This window comes from Neoarius graeffei, chromosome 4, assembly GCF_027579695.1.
Source record: "Neoarius graeffei isolate fNeoGra1 chromosome 4, fNeoGra1.pri, whole genome shotgun sequence".
NCBI classification, from domain to species: domain Eukaryota; kingdom Metazoa; phylum Chordata; class Actinopteri; order Siluriformes; family Ariidae; genus Neoarius; species Neoarius graeffei.
The window spans coordinates 60,671,500-60,695,565 of record NC_083572.1 but is presented as its reverse complement, the minus strand read 5'-3'; the positions used below and the strand labels follow the sequence as shown (position 1 = coordinate 60,695,565).

At 42.0% G+C, this 24,066-nt stretch overlaps 1 protein-coding gene across 2 annotated transcripts in view; it reads right to left on the bottom strand.

Moving 5' to 3' along the window:
* The window catches only part of si:ch211-286o17.1 (uncharacterized), a 38,532-nt gene extending 18,145 nt beyond the window's left edge, over positions 1 to 20,387 (bottom strand). For both annotated transcript variants that reach the window (XM_060919430.1, XM_060919432.1), the window contains exon 1: positions 20,248 to 20,387. In XM_060919430.1, coding sequence (XP_060775413.1) covers positions 20,248 to 20,338 — 91 coding nt within the window. In that variant the 5' untranslated portion in view covers positions 20,339 to 20,387. The remainder of the gene's footprint in view (positions 1 to 20,247) is intronic.
* Positions 20,388 to 24,066: the final 3,679 nt, after the last annotated feature.

The following is a 24,066-nucleotide window of genomic DNA, read 5'->3' as shown; positions in this document are numbered from 1 at the left end:
CTGTGCCATGGTAGTTTCCAGGTTGTTCCTGACCATCCAAACCAATTTCCTTTCAGCTGAGGGTGACAGTTTGGGTTTTATTGAAGCAAAGTGGCTTGGAAAAGTGACTACACTTCACAATAACTTGGATACAATTGTTTGAACTGATCTTGGAATTTGCAGTTGTTTAGAAATGGCTCCAAGAGACATTCCGGAGTTGTGTACATCTGCAATCCTCTTTTTCAGATCTGCACTGAGCTCCTTGGACTTTCCCATTTTACTGTGTGTTGGTCAATCCAATGAGTGCTGTAAACAAACCCTTTTTATGAAGGCACAGAGAAGCTACCAGCTGTAGTCAATCATGATCACTCACAGGAAATTAAGAGACCCCAGCCTTGGCAAGATAAGAGACATTTTGGAAGTTTCAGCACCTCTGAATTAATAATCTAAGTAAGCGTATGTAAATTTGGTTTGATTGCATGCTAACAATATTGCATGCAATCAAACCAAATGAATGAAACCCACTAGAAGGGAATAGAACACATGTTTTTATTCCATGGAAAATGTGTCCTGTATGTATAATAATTCCCGATATTTCACTCAGATGATGTCACTCCCAGTGTTTTTCTGCTAACTGGGAGCACGCTGTCAAAATGGCGAACTGGTGCAAAATTAAAATTCTTTTGATTAACTTATGTAATTTTTTTTGTGGATGTGTCCATATAAAGAACATTACACAGTGACATGAAGATATGAAGTTTATCTTCTCTAACTTGCTTCACTCACTAGTAAATATGTTCAACACTCGAAGATAAACTTTAAGATATCGAAGATATCTTTGTGCAACCATGTAATATCTGCTATGCATTTCAACTTGAAAAAATGGAATATAAATCTCATGTAATGATCAAAAAGGTGTAGCCTGGAGACGCTATAGGAGAAACTTTTTTTTTTATTTACAGTGGATATGGCACCCCCTAATGAGTACATATATATTTTGTGCTATAAATAACATTGTGGGCGGCACGGTGGTGTAGTGGTTAGCGCCGTCGCCTCACAGCAAGAAGGTCTGGGTTCGAGCCCTGTGGCTGGCGAGGGCCTTTCTGTGCGGAGTTTGCATGTTCTCCCCGTGTCCACGTGGGTTTCCTCCGGGTGCTCCGGTTTCCCCCACAGTCCAAAGACATGCAGGTTAGGTTAACTGGTGGCTCTAAATTGACCGTAGGTGTGAATGAGTGTGTGAATGGTTGTTTGTGTCTATGTGTCAGCCCTGTGATGACCTGGCCACTTGTCCAGGGTGTACCCTGCCTTTCGCCCGTAGTCAGCTGGGATAGGCTCCAGCTTGCCTGCGACCCTGTAGAACAGGATAAAGCGGCTAGAGATAATGAGATGAGATGAGAAATAACATTGTGTTAACATGGTATTACTTGCTCCATCTCAATTGTCTCAGTAGTGAAATCTCAAAAGTTTGTAGCCTTGAATGTAGTAGCACTTTACTAAGCTTGGAGGAGAACTCTAATGGACCCATTCTGACCTTATAGACAACTATGATTGGCTAGCATTTGAAAGAAAAAAAGAAATACTGTCCAATCCTACAGTATAGCTAGTTGTGTTCTCTTGGACTGTTGGGCATCACAACATAATCTTGGATTTGTAAGAATTCTCACTGCTTTTAAAAAAAAAAAAGTAAGACCCAAAGTTTCTTGCTAGAGTTATGGGTTGGGTTAGTGGTTGTACCTTATCCATCCATCCATCCATCCATCCATTATCCATAACCACTTATCCTGTGCAGGGTCGCAGGCAAGCTGGAGCCTATCCCAGCTGACTATGGGTGAGAAGCGGGGTACACCCTGGACAAGTCGCCAGGTCATCGCAGGGCTGACACATAGACACAGACAACCATTCACACTCACATTCACACCTACGGTCAATTTAGAGTCACCAGTTAACCTAACCTGCATGCCTTTGGACTGTGTGGGAAACCGGAGGAAACACACCCAGAGGAAACCCACACAGACACAGGGAGAACTTGCAAACTCCACACAGAAAGGTCCTTGTCGGCCACTGGGCTCGAACTCAGAACCTTCTTGCTGTGAGGCGACAGTGCTAACCACTACACCACCGTGCTGCCCTGTTGTACCTTATTTCACATATTAATTAATATGAAATCCTAAGAAATCACCTCACTCATTTGAATTTTTATACATTTTGCATGGGGCGGCACGGTGGTGTAGTGGTTAGCGCTGTCGCCTCACAGCAAGAAGGTCCGGGTTCGAGCCCCGTGGCTGGCGAGGGCCTTTCTGTGTAGAGTTTGCATGTTCTCCCCGTGTCCGCGTGGGTTTCCTCCGGGTGCTCCGGTTTTCCCCACAGTCCAAAGACATGCAGGTTAGGTTAACTGGTGACTCTAAATTGACCGTAGGTGTGAATGTGAGTGTGAATGGTTGTGTGTGTCTATGTGTCAGCCCTGTGATGACTTGGCGACTTGTCCAGGGTGTACCCCGCCTTTCGCCCGTAGTCAGCTGGGATAGGCTCCAGCTTGCCTGCGACCCTGTAGAACAGGATAAAGCGGCTAGAGATAATGAGATGAGATGAGACATTTTGCATGAGTTGAGGTTCTAAGGGATCTCAACCTGCAAGACTTTTTTTCCTTTGATGGCAACAGGCTACAAATCAATTGAAATAAATCTTATCAACCTCACTAGAGACTTTCTCAATAATAATAATAATAATAATAATAACTTTATTTATCACATGTACACTTAAGCACAGTGAAATTCCTCTCTGCATTTAACCCATCTGAAGAAGTGAACACACACATGCACACACACGTGAACAGTGAGCACACACACACACACACACACACACAGCCAGAGCAGTGGGCAGCTCAAGGGCACTTCAGCCCAAGGCCGCCCCATGTTAACCTAACCGCATGTCTTTGGACTGTGGGGGAAACTGGAGCACCCAGAGGAAACCCACGCAGACATGGGGAGAACATGCAAACTCCACACAGAAAGGCCCTCGCTGGCCGCGAACCCAGAACTGTCTTGCTGTGAGGTGACAGTGCTAACCACTACACCATTGTGCTGCTATAAAGAAACTGGCCAGAGATTAAAGAGACTCAAGGAGACCAAAGACAAGCTGGAGAGAAACATCAACTAGAGAGCCATGAACATGCTCGGTGAGGCTGAGGAACTGTATAATGATCTGAAAAAGAAAAAGAGGATTGTTGAGAATGATAACGCAATGATCCTGGAGACAATCAAAGAGCTGGACCAGGTGAAAAAAAAAAGAATAACAGATAAGAGTGCTGATTTTAAATATCAGTTTTTAACTTTGCATTTCAAAGATACAGGTTCCTGTGTTCCACTGAGGCACTGAGATGCGTGAAATATTTCACACACTCATACTCCGCTGTGAGGAGATGCATTCTACAAGAGTGAGGAAAGCAAAATATAAAAGTGATGGGAGTGACTTATCAGATTTAACAGGCCAGTGGGAAATATTTTCAGAATACTGTGAAAGCAAAACATCGATAGCTTCTGTTTAAATCAAAGACGACTGAAGAGTTTATCTTCTTTTGCACAGCTCTCTAATCTCTTTCATTTATCCTGCTAAATTACATTTTACTATTTGTAATGTTGACACACTTTTTTTGCATTAAGTAAAGAAATGCTGAATTTCACAAAATGGCAGTCATTCCACAAAAATATCAGAACAATAGAGGCCCACGCTCTGGACACATGTGCCATACCCCAGACCACTCCCCTGTTTCCTGAGCCCCCACTTCTTAGTGTGACCTCACTGCCTAGGTATTCACACACACGCGCGATTCTTACTTCAGTATCTGATCAAAGAATATTTATTTTCTTGCTCATTCTTTGGCTAATTTAGACACATATGTACACTATGCAGGTCTGGGCACATGTATGCTTTGTGCACACTTCATTAGTGTAACTTGGGTGCAGCTTATTTTCTGGATGTGTGTAATTTTTTATGGATTATGGAATTTTCTTTTTGTCTAAAAAAAGTGAATTTGCTGGGGCTAAAGAGAAACACAGCCAAATGTTCACACGCTACATTTCTTTCTTTCTTTCTTTGGCTAGGAATTGTGAGTCTCTGCACAGTACACGTTTCATTATTGTGGGTCTTTTTGTGCTCTTGTTGCAAATTTTTGAGGTTTGAATTTTTTAGTTTATTGTACCAATCATGAGTTTGCATGCTCTCCCTGTGTCTGCGTGGGTTTCCTCCGGGTGCCCCGGTTTCCCCCACAGTCCAAAGACATGCAGGTTAGGCTAATTGGTGGCTCTAAATTGACCATAGGTGTGAGTGTGAGTGTGCATGGTTGTTTGTCTCTATGTGTCAGCCCTGCGATGACCTGGTGACTTGTCCAGGGTGTACCCCGCCTCTCGCCCATAGTCAGCTGGGATAGGCTCCAGCTTGCCTGTGACCCTGTAGGACAGAATAAGCAGCTACAGATAATGGATGGATGGATGGATGGATGGATGGATGGATGGATGGATGGACGGACGGACGGATGGACCAATCACATATATATTTATGTAAGTGTGATTGGCACAATAATACCTTTATGTCATTATTGCATTATTCCATCAGTGATGATGTTGAGTACACACTCTCCTCCTTGGGTGATCTATTTGTGAATGGTCAGCAGTGTATATAGATACATCAACAGGCAGAGGTGTCTGAACTCAGGATGTTCCCTGCAGTGATCTCCTCTGTGACATTAATTAAATCCCCAAAGAACAGAATGAGCTGGAAGGATTTCAGCAACAAAGCCTGAATGCTGAATTATTTAATGGTCACCAGTTTATTTCAGTAAGCATGACACATCGGCTACATTTGATTTTTCTGTTATATTTAGATGATAGAGCTATATATTGACAAGGCTGAAAATATCCTAGCAACTGTAGAATTTTCTTGTAATCTGTTCCTATCATACAGCCCTAAATCAAAAAATAAATAAATAAATAAATTGGGACGGTATGTTGAAATTGAAATTAAAATTGAAAGCAATGATTTATAAATAATCTTTGACCTCTATTCCACTCAAAACAATACAACAGCACACTGATTTGACATTTTACCTCATTAATTATATTGGGGGGGTTCCCCCCCCCAAAAAAAATAAACAGTTATTTCAATTTTGATTTCTGCAACACACACACACACACACACACACACACACACCAAAAAAAAAAAATTTACAACTGTGTAATGTGAGAGGCCCACGCTCTGGACACATGTGCCGTACCCCAGACCACTCCCCTGTTTCCTGAGCCCTGGTTCACAGCATTTAAAGGAGAACTGAAGTCATTTTTAAACTTGCTTTATTTCTTAATTAACGTCTTATTCAATTATGTTTTCGGTTTTAGTAACCTTATATTGCAACTCGTATTGGCAATTAAATATTATACTTATCAGCCTATTTGGTTGTTAGCCATGTTGAATGTAGTTCGTTTGGTCCACGGCAGGCGTCGCTTATCCGCGCGATTTTCACGAGACTTGTGTGAGACTTTGAAACGTTGAGTGTCAGCCAGGTGTCAGTGCCGCCATTTTGAAAACTATTTTCCAAATGAAATATTGCACAAAAACGAGTTTAAATGACGATTACTGCCTACTTTTTTCAAACTTTCCTGATTGCTATCAAAACAAACAAAACTTCCGGCTTGATTACATCAGCATTCGAAAGAGGGCGTGCATCTTTTGACAATGTTGGCAGATTTTGGTCACTTTGATTTCTGCTGTACGTTTTACTTCCATCCTACGATGTCTCGCATAGGTCTCAATGAATCCTGTTTACGGCCATTGCATTAACATAATGGACATAGCGTATTTCAAACACTCATAACTTGCTATAGCAGTGACAAAACAGTTGTCAGAAATGCATTCCTATATTTAATAAAATGAGATAAATAGAATTTTGATAATAAAAAAATTTGCCTTCAGTTCTCCTTTAAAGGTTTCACTTTCATGCTGAAGGGCTCGGACAGCCCTGATGTCAGGGTATGGGCAAAGACACACCCATCCTCTCTGCATACCACCCCCGTCCCTCACTGCACTGCATTCTTTCCCATAAGCTTCTCAAATGCACAAACATTTCGACTCATGTGTACAGTATGCTCCACTACTGTGCAGTGTAGATCATTCCTTTCACTTTAAAAATAAATGTTGAGCCCTACAAGAGAGTGTTCTCTACTAGAAAGAAATCTGAGCTAGAACCTTTTTAAGAAGCTATAATCTCTTAACTGAACAAGGATCACTTTTATATAGTTACCTTACAAACTCTTTTTTTCTAAGAGTGGACATTTAATCAACGCTAATGCTATGTTAGACATCTATAAATCATTTTCAGTTGAACAGACAGCCAACACTGCTTTATGGCATTTTCTTTCCTTCTCTACACTCTAATTTTCCTCATCAGAATTTAATACCCATGACTCTAAGGGTGTGTCTTCAAGAGTATTGTTTCTGGGTAATATCTACATATAAATGCCTTGAAAAGATCACTGTGTTTAGATAGTCTTGGTTCAGCTCATGCCTATCCTTCAAGTGAAAAGCCAGAGAGGTCTATAATCACACCCTACATGATTGCTAACTTAATGCTAAGCCCTCTGCCAGCTTGCTCAGCTATAATTCATTCCCCTCTTTCAGTTAGACATTTGTAAAGGATCCCTTTATTCACTTGCACTCCAGATCTCACTGTCTGTCAATCCTACCCTCCATCTCTATATTTTATGCTCTATTTTTCTTCTTTCCCAACATCAGTGTCCAAGAACTGGAGGAGGGAATAGAAAAATGTGGATGGAAAATGGTCAAAAGAGGCAGACATGGCACTTAGAGCAAATTAAAGCTCTGGTTTTTCATTGAAAACCTATACTTATTGAGGGCAGCCATAAGCCCTTTTTATGCAGATATTCCATAATACTGACATAAAGAAGACACCTTGATATTCTGGCTTTAACGATTTACAGTGAACTAAATAAAGCCAGCATGGAGCCACGTCAGTGTGTGTTTTGACACTGCAAGCCGGCATTCCACAACCAGAGGCGTGATGGGTCACAACACAGCGTCAGCGTCAAGAGTGACATAGCTATGCCTTGGAAATATGAACACCCCAAGCATACTGGCATTATTTAAAAACAACAGTGGGTGAACTGAGTGTTCAGGTTCTTTAGTATACCAATCTTCAAGCACAAAGAAAGATACTGAGCATCATATACAACATGTAACAATATAATAACATGCTAACATATATATAGTAGAGATGTACCGATTGCAATTTTTTTTTTAAAGATTTTTTTTGGGCTTTTTTCACCTTTATTTGATAGGACAGTGTAGAGACAGGAAATGAGCGGGAGAGAGAGACGGGGAGGGATCGGGCCAGAATCAAACCCGAGTCCCCGGATTTATGGTGTGGCGCCCTATCCACCTGAGCCACGACGCCCCCCGATTGCAATTTTTGGGGCCGATTCCGATTTCCGATTTTCCATGGAGTGTGACCTGCCGATACCGATTTTGGCCGATTCCGATTTCATTTTTTCAAACCGCACACACAAAGACTATTTTTTATTTTTATCTTTTCTTTAATAGAACATTCTGCCAGAGGTTGAAAACAAACAAAAAGACATTGTTCTTTGTAAAATCTTTCTTCATGTTTGGCATTAACATATTAATTCCTGAAATAGGAAATTCACACAAACATTTTTTCTTTTCCCATCCAATATCTGGCACAAAAACAACTTCCCCCTCATATATTATTTGCCTACTGCTATGGAACACACTTTCATAAGCCTATTTAGATCTGAAAACTTATGCCTTATGGAACAACCCATTTCTTCATTCAATATCAAAATACAAAAATAATTTCCAGTCATACTTATACCACAGCCATTCTATCATCTTTGTCAAATGTGTACAACCCTGATTCCAAAAAAGTTGGGACAAAGTACAAATTGTAAATAAAAATGGAAAGCAATGATGTGGAAGTTTCAAAATTCCATATTTTATTCAGAATAGAACATAGATGACATATCAAATGTTTAAACTGAGAAAATGTATCGTTTAAAGAGAAAAATTAGGTGATTTTAAATTTCATGACAACAACACATCTCAAAAAAGTTGGGACAAGGCCATGTTTACCACTGTGAGACATCCCCTTTTCTCTTTACAACAGTCTGTAAACGTCTGGGGACTGAGGAGACAAGTTGCTCAAGTTTAGGGATAGGAATGTTAACCCATTCTTGTCTAATGTAGGATTCTAGCTCAACTGTCTTAGGTCTTTTTTGTCGTATCTTCCGTTTTATGATGCGCCAAATGTTTTCTATGGGTGAAAGATCTGGACTGCAGGCTGGCCAGTTCAGTACCCGGACCCTTCTTCTACGCAGCCATGATGCTGTAATTGATGCAGTATGTGGTTTGGCATTGTCATGTTGGAAAATGCAAGGTCTTCCCTGAAAGAGATGTCGTCTGGATGGGAGCATATGTTGCTCTAGAACCTGGAAATACCTTTCAGCATTGATGGTGTCTTTCCAGATGTGTAAGCTGCCCATGCCACATGCACTAATGCAACCCCATACCATCAGAGATGCAGGCTTCTGAACTGAGCGCTGATAACAACTTGGGTCGTCCTTCTCCTCTTTAGTCTGAATGACATGGCGTCCCTGATTTCCATAAAGAACTTCAAATTTTGATTCGTCTGACCACAGAACAGTTTTCCACTTTGCCACAGTCCATTTTAAATGAGCCTTGGCCCAGAGAAGACGTCTGCACTTCTGGATCATGTTTAGATACGGCTTCTTCTTTGAACTATAGAGTTTTAGCTGGCGACGGCGGATGGCACGGTGAATTGTGTTCACAGATAATGTTCTCTGGAATTATTCCTGAGCCCATTTTGTGATTTCCAATACAGAAGCATGCCTGTATGTGATGCAGTGCCGTCTAAGGGCCCGAAAATCACGGGCACCCAGTATGGTTTTCCAGCCTTGACCCTTATGCACAGAGATTCTTCCAGATTCTCTGAATCTTTTGATGATATTATGCACTGTAGATGATGATATGTTCAAACTCTGCAATTTTACACTGTTGAACTCCTTTCTGATATTGCTCCACTATTTGTCGGCGCAGAATTAGGGGGATTGGTAATCCTCTTCCCATCTTTACTTCTGAGAGCCGCTGCCACTCCAAGATGCTCTTTTTATACCCAGTCATGTTAATGACCTATTGCCAATTGACCTAATGAGTTGCAATTTGGTCCTCCAGCTGTTCCTTTTTTGTACCTTTAACTTTTCCAGCCTCTTATTGCCCCTGTCCCAACTTTTTTGAGATGTGTTGCTGTCATGAAATTTCAAATGAGCCAATATTTGGCATGAAATTTAAAAATGTCTCACTTTCGACATTTGATATGTTGTCTATGTTCTATTGTGAATACAATATCAGTTTTTGAGATTTGTAAATTATTGCATTCCGTTTTTATTTACAATTTGTACTTTGTCCCAACTTTTTTGGAATCGGGGTTGTATTTGTAGAGTAATTTCCAATGGAATCAAGTGCAACCAAGGTTGTAAAACAAACAAAAAGACATTTTTTTCTCTCTCTCTTTGTACAAATCTAACTAGATGTTTGGTAATAGGCTAACGTATTAATTCCTGTAATGGGAAATTCACACAACCACAAACATTTTCTTCTTTTCACATCCAATATCTGGCACAAAAAAAAAAAAATCACTATATTTGGATATATTGCTTTGGAATACTTTTTCATCTTTAGGTCTGAAAACTTAACCCTTATGGAACAGCCCTTTTCTTCTTCCCACATTCAGTAACAAAAAATACAAAAATAATTTTCAGTCATATGCCATTATATCATATTTGACAAATGCGTATTTGTATGGTCTTTTTCAATAAAAACAGGTGATACACTTGCCATATAAGGATATACAATTAACAAATAAATAAAAATAAATAGGTGAAACTTAAATAAAAGTGCATGTAAGAGTGTTAATCTATTAGCCAGTGAACGCACACTTGACTATTGTAATTACTTGTGCATTAATGGCAAGTTTTTCTTTGAAAACAGAAGTATTTCTACCTTGTCACCAGAGAGTCTGTTTCCTCTGTCATCTACCACATGTCCATCCAAGCTAAATAAGCGCTCACTGTCAACACTTGTGCATGGCGCACAGAGGTAAGCATAGGCAAGCTGAGCTAGAGCAGGGAAACGGTCTTTGTTTATCCTCCAGTAGGCCAGTGCATTCTCACCTCTGCCAATAGGCACTTCTGACAGGTAGCTCTGTACCTGCACAGACAAGGGGCTGACCAGATGTTGTTCCACCTCAGTATTTTCCTTCAAGATTTCATCATGAAGTGAAAACAGTATGCTGCATGGCTTTTTGGCAGCAGATGCTTCCTCTGGGTCAGGTTCAGAGCCTATGGATTCTTCAGCAGGTTCCTCTGGTGTGCATCTGAACTCCCTCTGCAGTGCAGTCTGAAGCTCCTGGATCACTTGATCTTTCAGTTCTCTCGGGAAGTAACGATTTTTATACCTTTTGCACAATAGAAAGATTCAAAAATAATTGTTTCATGAGTTGTTTGTTTAAATAGGCTACATTACATACATACATACATACATACATAGGCCTACATTACCAACTAACCTTGGGTCAAGAACTGTGGCCAACGTGTAAAGGGGCTCCTTTTCGATGTCACCAAACCTTCTCTGAACTGTCTCCAACAAGGTTGATTTTGCCATGCCCACTCCATGGTCTGTATCAGCTGTCCTCTCCAAAAGCCGTTTCAGTACAGTGATTGATGGAATGACGTCTGAGGCTAATGCAGTTGAGGAACTTATCTCCTTTGTAAGCTCTTCCAAAGGAGCGAGAAGAGTGAGCATGTTCTCAAATAACCCCCAATGATTTGCACTTAGAGTGGCTGGTAGTTCGTGGTCTGCTACGAAAGCCCCTAGCGCACGTTTCTGCTCAGTCAACAACTGTAGCATATAGAAGGTGCTATTCCATCTTGTAATGACATCTTGTTGTAGGCATTTCCTTTGTTGACCGAGCTCTGCTTGGATAGTATACAGACGTGAGGAGGCCAGTGGTGAGTGTTTAAAATGTCCAACAATTTTTCTCCCCATTTTCACCATGTCAGTGATGCTGTGTTGGGACAGCAGACACTCATTCACTGCTAGCTGCAGTGTGTGTGCCATGCAGGGCAAGCTTGGCAAGTCAGCATCTTTCATTGCTTTAATCATGTTCCTCGCATTGTCCCACAACACCACATGAACCCTTGTCTTGTCGATTCCCCAATGTTGTAGCATTCTCTCGAATGCATAGACCAGATTCGCGGCAGTGTGGGACCCGGTCATCTCTTGACATTGTAGCATGACATGGTGGAGTTGAAAATAGTCATCCACCCACTGTGCAGTTAGGCTCAGCATCAACATCAGGCTTACATTAGACGTCCAAATGTCCGTGGTAAAACTAAAACGAGTTTTGGGATTTGCATGCAAGATTCTGCGAATGAACCGTGAGACGTTCTCAAACATCTCCTTAAGCGCAACATCCAAGAAATACCGTCCACTTGGTATTTCATATCTTGGGCTCAGGTGGTTAATAAGACTTCTGAAACCGATATTTTCAACCACGGAAAACGGCTGATCATCCAGAGCAATGAACTCCATAATTTTCCTTGTTATGGCTTTACTCTTTTCACTGCTGAAAAAATTTACCAGAGGTTGCTGACTAGTGGATGGATCATCACCTGGTTCAGTGCTCATATCAGCTTGACATTTAGTCTGGTGGCCTTTGTTAGCATCTTCAAACTTTGCGAAATCAGCTAGGTGATGCTGTTTTAATTGCCGGATCAAATTGGTTGTACCAAAAGTTTTTAGCGTGGTCCCTCCACGCCTTACTTGGCATTTGCAGGTGTTACAAATTGCAAATTTGTTGTTTTCTTCAGACACGCTAAAGAACTTCCATATAGCCGACATCTTGGTTACCATTAACTCGAGTGAGTTCTAGGCTGTGTGCGTTTGGTATGGTCACGTGATTAGAGATGAAAGTCTTCTGGGATTTCCCAGAATTCCGGGTTTTTAGATTTTCTGCCAGATTTTTTCTGCTAATGACCTGGAAGTCCGGATATTTGACAAAACTCTTGAAAATCTCCGGTTTTCCAAATGGATACATTTATTTTTTGGATTTTTCATGTTCCTAGACATGGTGTAATACTTCTCATCGTCCTTGCATGGGTGCAGTCCTTAAATAGCCCAAACACAGTTCATTGATTAAAGACAAGTGTTCTTTGTTAATGGCGCGCGCGCCGGAGCTCGTTAGGCGCGTGCGCCGGAGCTTGTTAGGCGCGCAGGACTGACACTGTTCTGCGCAAGCGCAACACAATCGCACTAGAAAGCATGTTCAAGCTGCCAGTGTAGCTGCAGTCTTTTTAGTTGCGAATTACGAGTATTTCCACTTTCATCTCTATGTGATACACAAGTTTTGATTGGCAGAAAAACGGCATATTTTAATTTTGACTGGACGGTCGCCGGTCATAGCCGATCACATGAAAATCGTCTGATTATGATCGGCAGCCGGTCAATCAGTGCATAGAGAGAGACTCATGCAAGCAACATGTTCGTGCGATCAGAAATATGTTGGGGGAGAAAGTGAAGTAGGAAGCAACTTGAGGCAGAAAAGCGCATGGACCTTAGACACCATAGATGGAAACATTTGATGGTCTTGGAAAGTAGAATGTCAAGGTCAAAAATGTCACCTTCCATCCCACCGTGCCACCTGTCCCTTTTAAACAGATGTCAATTCCAGCTCTGTGACTACCAATCGTTCTGGCTCCGAGGTGGAACAACAGACACGCCATTCTGCATTCAAACATTTTATACAGAACGAATGCAGGCGTAAAGGTGTAAGATTCCCGCCTTGAACAGGCTGTGTAAAAGTGAATAGTATTTACCTAGTTCAGTGTTTCTCAACCACTGGGCTGTGGCCCATTAGTGGGTCGTGAAGCATAATCTAGTGGGCCGTGAAAATTTTTTTTCAAGTTGAAGCTAATTTTTACTCGAAGTCAGATACAATTGCTGGGTTGCATCCGATGTCACATCCTCCTCATTGAGCTACAGTCACACTACAGCTTGCGATGCTTTGTGATGGGTTATTGATGAAAGTGAGGCATTTTAGAAGAAGAAGAAGAAGAAACCTTTATTTGTCACATGCACACGTCAAGCACAGTGAAATTCATCCTCTGCATTTAACCCATCTGAAGCAGTGAACACACGCACCCAGAGCAGTGGGCAACCACACAGCACCTGGAGAGCAGTCAGGGGTTCGGTACCTTGCTCAAGGGCACCTCAGCCCAAGGCCACCCCACGTCAACCTAATTGCATGCCTTTGGACTGTGGGGGAAACCGGCACACCCGGAGGAAACCCACGCAGACACGGGGAGAACATGCAAACTCCACACAGAAAGGCCCTTGCCGGCCGCTGGGTTCAAACCCGGAACCTTCTTGCTGTGAGGCGACCATGCTAACCACTACACCACCATGCCGCCTTTTGGTGGCGATATACACGTTAGCTAAAAGTTGTGGTCACACAGCAGACAAACACTTGACTGTCACACCTTCATGCACTTGAGTCTGGTGCAGCTTGAGCGGCCGCACGCACAATGTCCTCTGTGAGCTTATGCTTGGGACCTGGTCATTATGGAAACACCTGATACTGATTTGAGTGCAATCAGCATGCGCAGATACGGGCACTGTTTTCATGATGGCTTTGCAAAGTATTATCATTATCACTGTCATGTTTGTTTCTAGCCATGTTTATCTCATCTCATCTCATTATCTCTAGCCGCTTTATCCTTCTACAGGGTCGCAGGCAAGCTGGAGCCTATCCCAGCTGACTACGGGCGAAAGGCGGGGTACACCCTGGACAAGTCGCCAGGTCGCCATGTTTATAACACTGTTTAAATATTCTGCTTTATGATTCTGCTTTGCTTTCATTTTTGTTTTTGTAAATATCATGCCTTCTAATAAACACTGTTCCTGCACTTAGATCCATCTACCACCGTCTATCTTGTAGTATCCTGATCCCCAGATCTTTAACCCAGCCACATATAAAAAGTTGTTCACTTCCATGCTCTTCCAGGTTTCCATCTGTTTGCCGGTGTAGAATGATGTCTGCAGCACCAGGTAGTTTGAGATGTTGGGGAGCTCAACGGATGGATAATTTTCCAACTCATAGGAAAAATCCTTCTTTGTTAGCGTGTAAGGATCTAATCCCATTGAGTGGTTTCTATATCTACTTCTTTTGAGTGGACTCCTTGGTTTTAATAACTTGCTTGTTTGCTGAACACAAACATGGCAATAAGTTCTTGTATTAATGGACCAGACTCCACTTTTGGATTATTAATCCCCTTTGAGTGAGAATGCCCTGCATGCATGGTTTTATGTTGGCTTCTGGCACATCCATACAGTTTTAAATACAATACCTACACAGTAAAAAATGGAGTGTCAATATTGCAGTGTAAACCTATTTTCCTCTGGATAGAGTAGTTATAACACTATGCAGAGTAAAATCGTCTAAATGGTAGTGTCAAAAGTGAGAGTTAATTCCCACTTGCACACAACGACAAAATCTACTCTGCAGGGTGATGATTCCCCGCGAAAATACAATATAGAGTCAGATTAATTCTGAAAATCTTACACTATCTATAGTGTTAAATATTTTTACACACCTCATTGTTAATTTTGACACAAAATAGAGTAAAATTAACTCTAAAAATCTTACACTGGCTATAGAGTAAATTTTACACTGATTTTGAGTGGGACCAAATGTTATCTGACAGAGAGTTAAATTCAACTCTTAAAGAGTAAAATTGACACTATGATTTTTACTGTGTACTTACAATACCTAGATTATTAGATTCTAATAGAATAGATCAGCCAAAATAATTAGGGATCTTTTTTAATGGGCCTCGACTCGTTACAAGTGGGCCTTAAAGTCGGTAAGGTTGAGAACCCCTGATCTAGTTGAAAGTCTAAATAAATAACATAGAAACCACTAGTTATCCTAGAAAAGAAAACATGCCAATGATTCATGCTGTATATATGAAAGAGGCTAGACACACATATGTTCATGCCTGTGGTTCAAAAAGCCAACCCTCCCAAAACTCCCACCACGACCACATGGACCCATTTAGACCCCCAACCCCACCCCTTAGGCAGATTAACCTAAAATTAAAATCATCATCCCTAAACTTTATTTAATGCTACCAAGACCAAATAGAATTCCAAGTTGGGGAATGTTTCAACGGCCCAGCTCTGGAATGCCTCCATAATGGGAATGGGATTAATGCCATTTGGCTCTGTGCCAGTGGAAATGGAAGAAAGGGAAAAGGGAAGAAAGGAGGATGTACAGTATGGGAGTTTGTCCAGGCCAGGACACAGCTTTTACCACTCTCACGCCACCAGGCAGATTTCCACATCTTACCTCCACAGCAATAATAACTGATAAAGCTAAAAGGATTCTTGTTATGTCTGGTTTATTCATACATGACGTGTATAACTGTTGTTAGGGCATTTTGAATCTAAACCCTGTTCACCACACCCAGACTGCTCAATTTAGTCTTTCATCTCATCCATGTTGGTCTGTTTCTAATTATATCTACGAGTTGTACAAGGGCTGACACATAGACACAGACAACCATTCACACTCACATTCACACCGACGGTCAATTTAGAGTCACCAGTTAACCTAACCTGCATGTCTTTGGACTGTGGGGGAAACCGGAGCACCCAGAAGAAACCCATGCGGACACGGGGAGAACATGCAAACTCTGCACAGAAAGGCCCTCGCCGGCCATGGGGCTCGAACCCGGACCTTCTTGCGACAAGATATTCAGTATAATTAAGAGTTAAAACGTTATTAGGTTATTACCTTTCTCCTAGAACGTAATCGCCGTCCACTCAAAACCTGTCGATCAACACAAACATATTGGATCTGCCGTTTTCTGATTCCAATGAAGCACCATGAAGCCAGAAGCAGCAGCTGTACAAACGCGAAGTCATCCATTATTGTTGTTGTTGCTGCGTCTTCTTCTCCATTTTGTTGTTGCTTCAATGTTCGCGCCAAGGTTTATGCAAACGCAGCGACGTAACTGACGTATACAGTGACATAATGACGTGGCTCCCCTTAGCACCCCGAGCTATGGAAAAGCAAACTGGTTCTCAGCTGGCTCGCAAGTTAAACGAGTTGTGAACCAGCACCAGCACTGGCCCCGAACCAGCCCTGGAACTGATTTGGTGGAAAAGGGGTATATGTGGAGTTTGCATGTTCTCCCTGTGTCTGCATGGGTCTCCCCCACAATCCAAAGACATGTGGATTAGGTCAACTGGCTACTCTAAATTGCCCATAGGGTGAGTGTGAATGGGTGTTCATCTCTGTGTTAGCCTTGTGATAGCTTGGTGACCTGTCCAGGGTGCATCCTTCTGTTTCCGGTTGAGAGTACGTTGTGTGCATTTTTGCTGCTGCTTCTCACCAGAGCTTTTTATTTTTCTTTTTTCCCTTTGTTTGTCTTTTTATGATTATATGGTTTGATGTTTGTTCTTTCTTTGAATGTTTTGTCGGCCAGTTGTGGCGTAGCTCTGGACCCAGTTTTGGGTGTCGGTTTCCTTCAGGCCTTGGTGCGCTGTAGGTAATGCCTGTGCTCCTCACTATAGACTGCAGTGAGCTGGTTGCTCTTTTTAACATCAGAGTTGTCCAGCGTTCTGTGCGACGGTGCTTCTGTGCTTGGTGTGGTGTTCCGAGCGATGCTGCTCGGTGGCGTCGTGGTGGCTGTGCAGGTGGTTTGGGACATACCTTATGCACCTTTTGGTGGCACTGTGGGTTGCTACGCCATTGGAATTACATTCTGATCATCTTTTGGTGGACTTATTTAATCTCATCTCATTATCTCTAGCCGCTTTATCCTTCTACGGGGTCGCAGGCAAACTGGAGCCTATCCCAGCTGACTACGGGCGAAAGGCGGGGTACACCCTGGACAATTTGCCAGGTCATCACAGGGCTGACACATAGACACAGACAACCATTCACACTCACATTCACACCTACGGTCAATTTAGAGTCACCAGTTAACCTAACCTGCATGTCTTTGGACTGTGGGGGAAACCGGAGCACCCAGAGGAAACCCACGCGGACACGGGGAGAACATGCAAACTCTGCACAGAAAGGCCCTCACCGGCCCCGGGGCTCGAACCCAGACCTTCTTGCTGTGAGGCGACAGCGCTAACCACTACACCACCGTGCCACCCTGCCCGTGGACTTATTTATTTTATTTACTTATTGACTGATTGATTGTAAAGTGACCTTGGGTGTGAGAAAGGTGCTATATAAGTTGAAATCTCATCTCATCTCATTATCTGTAGCCGCTTTATCCTGTTCTACAGGGTCGCAGGCAAGCTGGAGCCTATCCCAGCTGACTACGGGCGAAAGGCGGGGTACACCCTGGACAAGTCGCCAGGTCATCACAGGGCTGACATATAGACACAGACAACCATTCACACTCACATTCACACCTACGGTCAATTTAGAGTCACCAGTTAACCTAACCTGCATGTCTTTGGACTGTGGGGGAAACCGGAGCACCCGGAGGAAACCCACACGGACACGGGGAGAACATGCAAACTCTGCACAGAAAGGCCCTCACCAGCCACGGGTCTCGAAACCGGGCCTTCTTGCTGTGAAGCGACAGTGCTAACCACTACACCACCGTGCCGCCCGTAGACTTATTTATTTTATTTATTTATTGACTGATTGATTGTAAAGTGACCTTGGGTGTGAGAAAGGTGCTATGTAAGTTGGAATTATTATTATTATTATTATTATTATTATTATTATTATTATTACCCCACCTCTCACCCAAAGTCAGCTGGGATTGGCTGCAGGTGACCCTGAGGGATAAGCAGTATAGATCATGAATTGATGGATAATAAAACCAAGTTTTTAAACAAAACAAGCCACTTTAGGAGGGCCATTATAGTTCTTCACTGCTCTTTATCTCCTAAATACCACTGGTATTCTTGCAATCTGCATTACAGAAATTATATAGCACAAATTATGTAGTGCCTTCTTTGCTATGCCTTCACTCCTCAACTAATACCCTAATTTGCACAGTATCGGTTTGCACATATTTACTGTGCTGCAATTTGTTGGTTACTATCAACAGAATCTACATGCTACCAGGAAAGAACCTTGGACCTTGACTGAATAAATTAATGCCTGGGTTAGACATAATCTTGGTTCCAGCCATTATGTGTTTACAATTTTCAACACAGTCATGACAAAATGGATTTTAAAGACATAGTTCATCCAATTCTGGTATAATGGTATAATGATAGATCGCCCTATAAAGACCATTAATGGTTCAATGATCATGCAATTGAGACACACACCACTTTAGAACATTACTCTGTAAAGTCGTGATTATGCAACATCTATACAGGGATGTGCTGCGTAGAATGTGAAGCTGACATGATTAATCAGTAATTTCAGCCTCCCCTCCCCCTACTGTCAACATACTTGCGTTTTTTATTTCACAATGCTTGACCTGCTTGAACTGTTATGTAGTAACCTTAACCAGAAAGAAAGATAGGAGACAGGAGTGAATGTAAACAATTCTTCACTTATATATCTATGACGTCAATCCTGTATACGCTAGAGACCAGATCCTCACAACCTCCTCCGTGAATGTGCATGATTGGTGATTGTCCAGGGAGACTAGTGTGTGAGAATGCATAGGGAGGGTGGAGGGTAATGTTATGTGTTAAAAAGCGCAGTTGCATTTTTGTTCCCATCTTTCTATCTTGTGCCCCCTGTTTCACTATAAATTCCATTCAGTGTGTACTGCATACTTTGGAAAACATACACTGCCCACAGTCCTTCATAATTTATACTCTTTTAAAAGTTATTTAATAACCCTGTCTTCTTTAAAGGGACCCTAGGGTTTAACTCCATAGTAAGGATTCCCTTCAGAATAATGGGATTTTCTGAGACTGAAAAAAACTGAAAAGTTGGGGGGCAGTGACTTATCTGTCTCTCTCCCACTGTGCCTATTGTGACCTCTGACCCCTCCACTCACCTCCCCCTATTTCAGGAAATGAACGTAGACTCTATAATGTTTCGGAGAAAGAGTGATATAGCAAAAGACATACAGAAGATACGTCTAATCAAGTTCTTTCTGTGCAAATCAAACCTTTCGCTTGCTGCCAAACCACCATTATCAGGAGAAATGAACGCCCCCGTGGGGTATTATAGTACTGAATGGGCTAATCCACAGTAGTACTGGAGTAACGTGATGACATGTTAACACAAACTACTAGAGTTCGAAATCCTGTTTAGACTGTGATAGAATCTTGTTTGGTGAATATGAAGTTACAGTTTAATGTGCCCCCACTAAAGGGAGGGAGGTTACCTTTAGATGAAAAGGCGGCATTTTTCACAAACGTGTAAGAGTAAAGCCTGTTTACACAATTCAGTTGAAGAAAACTTGGAATCGACAATGTAGAAAAAAAACAAGGAATAGAATACATTTTATCTATAAACACAAGACTCTGGAATATTTGGGACAAAGCTGGTCATGGCTATCCTGAGAGGCGACCAAGCCCTAGTTCCTCACTGCCTGCTGACACATTGTTCCCTTTGGCTACGGCTTACATTTACTTGAAAGAACCACAGAGACAAAAACTGTGAACTGCTTTAAGATTCATCCCCAAGCTATCAATCAAATATATTTTAAAAGAGAGCATGAGGAACAACACGGTGATCATCACATGGAAACATTTATGAAATTTTGGCCCATAAAATCAGAGAGTAAAACTTTTTAGTGCATCTTCTTGAAGATGTATTCTGATCATACACAAGATGACTCAAACCTAATATGAACAAAACAGGATATAAATTTAGAAGTCAGATCCAGGCCAACTGAGACTTACATAAAATTGACAAATTACAATGCCTTTTTTTTTTTTTACAGATGCTTTTTTAATGGATGTTCAGGACATTTCTGATCTGTCAGTGCTCACTAATATTCTACTAACAAAGAGCTCACATGGAACGGTTTTGAAAAAGAGGAGACCCTCCCAAAAAACAACTTTTGAATGCAGCCTCACTTCATGTGTGACCCCACCCTCTTTCCTCCAACCAAATCGCAGCTCTGCCACAACACACATCTAGAAAGAACCAAAAATACTCACCTCGGAAAATAACGGTACACATGACTGAGGCCAGAGCCAGAATAGTGCGGCAGTTTGTCTTTTTCCAGTTAAACACTTCCATCTTGAGCATGTCTTTGCTGAAGCCTGTGTAGAGTATGCTTCAGATGTACTTTCTCACTGAGAGACACAGAGAATAAAGCAAGGCTTGTGCTCAGGCTGCTTTATATACCCCCAACCCCCAAGTGCCCCTTTCCACACCTCCTTTTTCACTTTAACCCTTACTTTAACCCTCCTTCAACATGCTCACTAATTTTGAATCATGATCTCTCTCTCTCTCTCTCTCTCTCTCTCGCTCTCTCTCTCTCTCTCTCTCAATACAGGTTGGTAGATCAGTGGAATAGCCAAAGGGGGATGAGAAAATGTACTAAATAAAATCTCTCTGTGATCTGTACGATGTATTGATAAGTGCAATGAGTTCATGCATTTCGAGTGGATGACAAACAGTAACAGAGGCAGTGAAGCACAAATTTATAGTTATCTAGAGTTATAAACTCTGTGTTAAATCATTTTGCTCAAACTATTGGTGATGCATAGAACTAAAAATGTTCTAGATTAACTCTAGAGTGTTTTCACCGACGTCACCAAAACACGAAAGTCCCAGATGTGCGGCATATTGGAGGCATTGATTTCCGTAAACAAACAACGCTTGCATTTCACACAGGAAAAAAAAAAATCGCAATTTTCGTAATGGCATTAGCCAAAGAAACTTGCAATAAGAGGACAGAAGCTGCTAGAAAGTATGTAGAAGGCCAAGAGCCCAGTGTAAGAGCCCGATATCTGGAGAAACTGCAGTTAATCGACAGCCTGGAACCATATGAAATGGGAGAGGAACTGAGTGAAAACAATGCATTGCTGCCAGCTGTGACATACCCAGACATCATCAACTACTTAATTTTTTCACCAAGTCGATACACTGCTGAAGATCTGAAGTGTTTCAGGGGACTAGAAGCCTATAACCAGATGTGCTGTGGCTGGGTCAAGGAACGAAAAGCACGGAAATTTGGTGACAAATGTCTGGTGAAAGCAAAGGTGTGTACTGTGTACATTACATGTACAGTGATATACTGTAGATCATGAGTGTACATCCCCTGTGGGCCGACCTCAGCTGACAGCAGATGGCTGATTTGTGATTTTTAACTTAGCTTACTCTCAAGAGAACATACAGAAGCACCATCACAGCTAGACGGTAGAAATATAGGGTCATGTTTAATTTTAAGACATTGATCAAAACTTAAAAAAAAATCTCATACCTGATACAAAGTGAACTGAACACACACTTATGTTGTCTGGATTTTTGTCGGTCAGATCCTGGTTTAGTTTGGCAAGCCAGAGACGACGACGCTCCTCTGACAATTTTCTGCTTTCCTCCCCCTGATTTTCAATTATTTTAGGTAATCGGTAGAAGTGCAGATGTTTCTCACGATCTGAGTGATTGTGGCAACCCAAAACTATGCAGTAGTTCACCATTATTTGGTTAGTTTATCGAAAAATTCACGAAGATTGCTTTGCTGTTGATGTGTCCAATGCCGCTAATATGGCCAACTTTTGGTTTGATGATGTCACGTGAAAACATTCTATTGTCCAATGTACTCAAACCTCAAAGTTATTATAATTTTTACACTATTCCTTAAAGTTTCCATTGTCAATACAAATCACCATAAGTTTTAATATTTTTATCCATCCATAATCCATAACCGCTTATCCTGTGCAGGGTTGCGGACAAGCTGGAGCCTATCCCAGCTGACTATGGGCGAGAGGCGGGGTACACCCTGAACAAGTTGCCAGGTTATTGCAGGGCTGAAACATAGAGACAAACAACCATTCACACTCACATTCACACCTACAGTCAATTTAGAGCCACCAATTACCTGGCCGGCGAGGGCCTTTCTGTGTGGAGTTTGCATGTTCTCCCCGTGTCTGCGTGGGTTTCCTCCGGGTGCTCTGGTTTCCCCCACAATCCAAAGACATGCAGTTAGGTTGACGTGGGGTGGCCTTGGGCTGAGGTGCCCTTGAGCAAGGTACCGAACCCCTGACTGCTCCCCGGGCGCTCTGGTGTGGCTGCCCACTGCTCTGGGTGTGTGTGTGTGTGTGTTCACTGCGTCAGATGGGTTAAATGCAGAGGATGAATTTCACTGTGCTTGAACTGTGCATGTGACGAATAAAGGTTTCTTCTTTCTTCTTAACCTAACCTGCATGTCTTTGGACTGTGGGGGAAACCGGAGCACCCAGAGGAAACCCATGCGGACACGGGGAGAACATGCAAACTCCACACAGAAAGGCCCCCGTCGGCCACTGGTCTCAAACCCAGAACCTTCTTGCTGTGAGGTAATAGTGCTAACCACTACACCACCGTGCCACCCATCCACATTATTATATGTTTATTTATTCTATTAGTTATTATGTATTTGCCATTCATTTATATTTGTTATGCCCAGCTTTCATGTAAATAAGTGTCAGCTTTTGAAACCCTGCGCCTAATAAAGTTTATAATAATAATAATAATAATAATAATAATAAATGTTGTCATTTAATCATTTCAGGCTCGATCAACCAATCTTGCTTTGTTAAAAAAAAAAAAGCTGGCACAAAATAACATTATAACAGTTCTACTGAAAATAACATAATGAAATTACAGGGGTAAGCAACATCTTATGACACCAGATCTACCTTTCTTTTCCTTTTACCTCTTAATCCGCCAGTATTTCATCAATATCCAAAAACTAAGAGTGTAGCTAGTGAATATGACTGCGACCTTTAATGAGCACCATTATAGTGCACCATTATCATTACAGCTCAAAAATGTGCCTTGAGAATCACTGTTGAACTTGTGATCTGTCTGTTCTGACTCAGCAGACATTTAAGTGCGAAAGCTTTTGTTACACAGATAAGTTCGAAACAGTTATTGTTACCAATTTTAATGATACTTAAAATACAGCATTACTCATGTTAGAGTTCAGCGGTAGCAATGATGTTACATTTGCTCACAGTTAGCAGCTGTGTTGGAAAATATTTAATAAATTCAAATGGAATGTTAGGCGATGTTTTTTTTTTCCCTCGTGTATGATATCTGACTTTTTTATGAACAGCAAACATCATGTGGAGTGTGACATTTTAATTCCATTTTGAGCCACTTTCAAATGTGGGATTGATATTTTATTTAAACCTGAAATGTAGAAACAGATCCTCATTCTGAACAGACAAGAATTAATTTTACTTCTACATGAACTCAGATCCGGGGCGGCATGGTGGTGTAGTGGTTAGCATGGTTGCCTCACAGCAAGAAGGTTCGGGTTCGAGCCCCATGGCCAACGAGGGCCTTTCTGTGCGGAGTTTGCATGTTCTCCCCGTGTCCGCGTGGGTTTCCTCCGGGTGCTCCGGTTTCCCCCACAGTCCAAAGACATGCAGGTTAGGTTAACTGGTGACTCTAAATTGACCGTAGGTGTGAATGTGAGTGTGAGTTGTTGTCTGTGTCTATGTGTCAGCCCTGTGATGACCTGGCGACTTGTCCAGGGTGTACTCTGCCTTTTGCCCGTAGTCAGCTGGGATAGGCTCCAGCTTGCCTGCAACCCTGTAGAACAGGATAAAGCAGCTAGAGATAATGAGATGAACTCAGATCCAGTTGGCATAGTGGTGGAATGGTGATACACACTGACTACGTTTACATGCACATCCAAGTCGAGCTGCTGTCGGTAATCGAGCTGAAGGTCCCAGCAGGGTGCCAGAGAAATCCAATCCTACATGCACACAATGAAATCGGGCTATTGTGTGAGGTGCATTGTGCACCCGAGCCACAGGTGG